General features: G+C 43.8%; 1 protein-coding gene across 1 annotated transcript in view; it reads left to right on the top strand.

The window, feature by feature from the left end:
* CSRP2 (cysteine and glycine-rich protein 2) overlaps positions 1-2,614 on the top strand; it is a 20,758-nt gene extending 18,144 nt beyond the window's left edge. The window contains exons 5-7 of the mRNA XM_010833871.1: positions 809-938; positions 1,585-1,678; positions 2,298-2,614. Coding sequence (XP_010832173.1) covers positions 809-938; positions 1,585-1,678; positions 2,298-2,374 — 301 coding nt within the window. The 3' untranslated portion in view covers positions 2,375-2,614. The remainder of the gene's footprint in view (positions 1-808; positions 939-1,584; positions 1,679-2,297) is intronic.
* Positions 2,615-5,680: the final 3,066 nt, after the last annotated feature.

The following is a 5,680-nucleotide window of genomic DNA, read 5'->3' as shown; positions in this document are numbered from 1 at the left end:
CCCATGGAGTGCAGCCCACCAGGCTCCTCTGTCCATGGGATTTTCCAGGCAAGAGTACTGGAGTGGGGTGCCATTGCCTTCTCCGATGAAACAATTTAGGTAGGTGGAAATGTAGGAAACTTGGAGATGAAGATATTAACAATACATGTGAAGTTTGAATAAACTGTCTTATGAAAAGGCGGTATTTCTCAATAAACATTTCATTTAAAATATAAACGTAAGTTAATAAAATATAACTAGGACAAGATTGTTTTCCTAGGTGGAAAAACTGACACTTAGCTACCCTTTGCTGAATGCTAACTATTGTCTTATCTGCTATTTATACTTTCCCCCAATATATTGGGGAATTAAATAATCCATAAAACATACTTAATTTTCATAATTCTGCCTATATGCAGAAACTTGACTGCTTAAACTACCACTGATTTTTTTCTATTTTTTGTGAAGAAGCTAGTTGTTAATTCCAATGTTATATGAACAATAATAATAATATGAATGTGGGGTGCACATACATGCTATGGTAGGTAGCTTAAGTGTTTAGTGCTGAGGATTCCATGAATTCTGATGAGTTTAGACTCAGAGGGACAGATGCTTACGTCTGGAGCCTTGTCTGACTTTTGGTAACAATAATGAGCCTATAAATAGACGGCTAGCCCCTGGGATTTCCTTCTTGCCCTGTCCTGGCCTGTGGAGGCCTCCAGCCAAGGACGGTAGAGCAGTTACATCTGAGTTCTGCTGTATCTGCCTTGTGGCCTCTGAGAGCCTTTTGGGAAATCTTACCTAGTTCCTTTCTTCCCCCTTCCACAAGTGTTCAACCTCACAGGCCGACAACAAATCCAAACACTTCTAAATTTGCTCAGAAATATGGAGGTGCTGAGAAGTGTTCCAGATGTGGGGATTCCGTATACGCTGCCGAGAAGATCATTGGAGCTGGAAAGGTGAGGTGCTGTCTAGAGTCAGTAAGCCCGCTCTCTGCTCCCTCTCTCCCCCAGGTCCCTTCAAGGCCCACTCAGGCACTCTGCCTTATAAATAAATGCCTTGAACTAAACTTTTTCTTAATCAAATTTCCATCTGAATCATTAATTTTTTGAAGTGATCCCCTTGTTTGACAGATCACATCCATGTTTAACAGAAACTTGTTTTTATGGGGGGGCACTTATGAAGGTGTTAACGAATAAAACAAGACTGTTAACACACCTGGACTGCACAGGTTTTTCAGTGTGGTGAAAGGGAAAAAACAAGAAAGGAAGCATCAGGGCACCTGATGCTAATGCAGTTTGGAAGAGTTGCTGGAGCACATCTCCTCTCTAAGCTGCTGTGTTCCCAACCACGGACGAGGTGGTCTTTACAGGGAGCCCACTGCGCCTGCAGCCAGCCTTCGGACAGCTCTTAGGGAAATGGCCCTTCTGTGGCACAGCTCCCACTCCGTGTCTTCTGTGGATGAAGTTTGAACTGAGCGCCTCCACAGGCAGCCGAGCGTGTGGAGAGTCTGGTCTTAGCCTGGCTGGGGCTCACCCACAGCAGTCAGGAGCCCATGTGGGGTTGATCTTCCAGCACCTAAACTTACTCATTCTTCTCTTCCAGCCCTGGCACAAAAACTGTTTCCGATGTGCTAAGTGCGGGAAGAGTCTTGAGTCAACAACTCTGACTGAGAAAGAAGGTGAAATCTACTGTAAAGGTATAATTTAACTTCAGTTACTGCTGTCCATATGAATATCCTGTACTGGCTATTAGTGAAGGAAATGTCACCAGCAGGGGGAAAATACTTTAAAAGTGGGGAACAGGTGGGCATAGTGCCACTGGGAATTTGAAAAGATCTAGGGATGCTTACAGAGAACAGAAAACCACAGAACATTCTTGAGGACACGGCCATTAAAAACGCCTCTACATAAACAGCAGTCTTCTTTCAATTTAAATGTTTTAAGCAAAACATATGAATATATGAAGGTAATAGACAAATATATAACTAGTCTGGTCCCAACTTGCAACTCAGTTGCGACTATGAGCTGAATCCTAGCGAACTAGAACACTCAGACTTAAATTTGCAGCTTTAAGATAGTTACTGTAAGGCAGAGCCAGCAGGTTTTTATAATTTACAGAGGTTTGTTGATACATGGGTCTTAAGCAGTGCTAGCAAAGCAGAGACGACAGCCCACCAGGCTCCCTTGTCCCTCGGATTCTCCACTCCAGTGTTCTTGCCTGAGTCGCACAGTTGGACACGACTGAAGCGACGCAGCAGCAGCAGCAGCAGCAAAGCTTAATGGACTTGCACTAATTCTTCCCTTTTCTTTTTGTAGGATGCTACGCGAAGAACTTCGGGCCCAAGGGATTTGGCTACGGCCAAGGAGCAGGGGCCCTTGTTCATGCTCAGTAGAGGTGCAAACCCAGAACCAAGAAAGATCACACACTGAGAATCTCTACACAATCTAGGCACAGATAATCCAACACTAAACTACTGTGAAATTCTGCAGTACTGAAGTACTGTATGTTGCCCTGTACTTGGATAGGCTGGCTGACTAGTAGGAAGACAGCACTGTATCTTTTTGCTTTTATTCATCAGTATTTCAAGAACTATTTCTTTTACATTTTAAATAAAACTCCAGCTTGATTTGGGTATTCAGTGTCTTTCAGTTAACCTTTTGGAGGACTGCTGTGATGTTGGCTAGTGTAAAACTAACCAGTGGGTCCCCACCTGCATTTTTATTGGTTAACAAGCATCTACCTACCCCATTACGTGGCTGACTCACCAGGTTAATCTCTGCATTACAGCTGTTGGAAAAGATGGCTCTCCAAGCGGCAAGTGTGCCCGAAGTGAGGGTTGCTAGGCAACAGGCCCACCATGCCCGCGCCTCAGAGCTGGCATTTAGCAGTGCAGAACCCCTGCCTGCCCGCCCCCTCAAGCTCAGGGGGCGCACTTCTGCTGCTGGATGCAATCTCCTAAAACATGGCTCCTAGACAACCTGCACCAGTCACCGGAGAGTATCAGAAGGCAGGTTCCGAGGCCCCACAGCAGCAGAACCTCCAGGAGTGAGGCCACAGAAGCCCTTCTGAACAAGCTTCTCAGAAAGGCACACTGACCCAGCGAGGGCACACTGTTAAACAAAGCACTTAAAAATTCTTTGGATTTATCTAGGTAATTACAAATAACTACCTATAGACAACTACAGAATCTGAGGCTTAGTGTGACTTTTTTTAAGACTCCCCACTCTCATCTGATAGATGGTGAATTACTAATCCACGAAATGGGCGATTATCTTGCAAATTTCAGTTCTGCAAAATCAGCAAAGAATGTTACATTGTCCTGGCACATTCAGCTGGCTCAAGGAGAAAACGAATATTAGACTATATGTGGTATATTTTCATTATTTCTCCAGAAACTTTTAGTTCATTATCAAAGACTCAATCAACCCTTTAGTTTTCAGGAGCAGGGTGTGAAATTGTTCTGTAATGTGTAATTATAAAATTGAACCAGCCTAGTGTGTGAATATATCTTAATCTTACATAACCTCAAGAAAAGGGAAAAAGTCAGAAACTTACTGGGAAAAGGCTAGTTGAGGATGTACCAGGTGAAAACAACTCATGATTATTTACATCACAGCCTTGAACACTTTGCATGTTCCATAAGTTAGGTTTCACTGTGAGAAAGGGGACAGCGGGCTGGGGAAGTTAATTAACAATAAGGGACAGATTTCCCTGGTGGTCCAGTGGTTAAGAACCTGCTCGCCAGTGCAGGGAACATGGGTTTGATCCCTGGTCTGGGAAAATTCCACATGCCTCAGGACAACTAGGCCCATGTACCACGACTACTGAGCCTGTACTCTAAAGCCTGCTTGTCTAGAGCCTGTGCTCTGCAACAAGTAGTCCCTGCTTGCCACAACTAGAGAAAGTCTGCACAGCAACAAGACCCAGCACAGCCAAAAAGAAATAAGTAAAAATCAAAACAATAAAGGATATAGGATTATGAAGACTTATGTAATACATTGAAATTCTGTGGCAGTTTCAAATGTGTACAAATTCTTTTGACAGCTGGATCAAAAGATGGGAGTCTAATTAATTACCCAACTTTAGTGACTCATTTTTAACAGTATATATAATGGACCAGACTAGGCTAGAAAAGACAACACAGCTGCCTGCCTCTTTCTCTTGAGATGCTTACTCTTGGCAGGGAGGCCACGTGTAGCTGTTACAGCCATAACCTCAGCTAAGATCTTCCTCGTCAGACAGTATCACCAACAGCCTGCAGACTGTTCCAGTGCCCAGTTTTTTGAACCATCCCTGTGGATACCAACTGGTGCAAAGTGAGTTATTCCTGTTGAGTTCTGACTAAATTGCAGATCTGTGAACAAAAGTGCCTTTTTAAGCCACTAAACGTTTCGGTGCTAGAGATGATCAGAATTTAACCACAGAGCCAACATTCCCAATGCTACTAGGTTTCCCAATCTGTACTGCAGATGCGAACAGATATTCACGAGGAAAATACACGAAGTCGTCAGGCACCTGATAATTTGAAATTTAAAGTTTAGACGCCCCCCCCCCCCCATTCAGAATTAAACTTATTCTTAAATTGGGAGCCATGGCAAAACAGCTACTCCAAAACGATAAAGGTTCCAGTGGTTCCAGGAGTAGAAACAGAAATTTGGCTTTGAGCAGGCTCTGTTCTGAGAGGCATCACTTTCATCATTTGGAAGTAGAGCAATAGGGTAGTCCCAAATTAATCCAAATGTGGTATTAAAGTGTTGCATGGTAAATATCAATCTTTTTGTTTTAAAAATGACACACTTGGGATATTTTCAGGCCCCTGTGGTGCTTTGGTACATCTGCTGACAACTCTAGCTCAGAAGGGCTTCCCTGGTGGCTCAGATGGTAAAGAATCTGCCTGCAAAGCATGAGACCCGAGTGCGATCCCTAAAAAGTTTTCATGATCAAGTTTAGGGAGCGTTACAGCCATCTCTGTCTGTACCTATGTTCCTTTAGATTCACAGTGCACATCGGCATATTGAAGTCTTGAGATCTTGAGGTGAGAAGTCTGTTTTAACTTAAAGAAAGCCTTGCATGGAATTAACTGTTGGTGGAACCACAGTTCCACATCTCAAGGAACAACACTGGGAAATGATGGCTTGGACCACTGGTTCTCCAACTTTCTGACCCCAGGACCTCTTTACATTCTTCAGTTACTGAGCCCCCCACCCCCACCCCTCTGCAAAGAGCTTTTGTTTATGACAGTTAAGTCTGTCATTACTTTCCATATTAGGAAATTTTTAAAAAATTAAAAAAATACATTAGCTCAGACTTATGGTCAAGTTGAGACTGACAGGAACCAGATTCACCTCACCTCAAACAATCAAAAATAAAGACAAATTACATGAAAAAAAAAATACGATTTTGAGAACTGACAATAGGCAACAAAGGATAGTTAAGGGGAAAATGAGGTCAGCCTTGAGATTAGCAAGCTTATTACTCTTTTGACAGCTTCTGGGCTATAGTGCAAGGAGGGGGAATAATGAGGGAGCTGAAAGGCACCCCAAGTTGAGGAGACGGAGCTGAGGGTCCGAGGGACCAAGGTGGCTAGAGTGGAAGGGGCTGCAGAGAGCTGCACAGAGCAAGAACCCCAGGCATTCGTAAAGCCCCACCTAGCCCCCGACGTGAAGTCTTCAGCTGCGTTCTGGACTGAACCTGCGTG

The sequence above is a fragment of the Bison bison genome, unplaced genomic scaffold (genome assembly GCF_000754665.1).
Source record: "Bison bison bison isolate TAMUID 2011002044 unplaced genomic scaffold, Bison_UMD1.0 scf7180017863950, whole genome shotgun sequence".
Taxonomy (NCBI): domain Eukaryota; kingdom Metazoa; phylum Chordata; class Mammalia; order Artiodactyla; family Bovidae; genus Bison; species Bison bison.
This window is presented reverse-complemented; position numbering and strand designations above follow the sequence as displayed.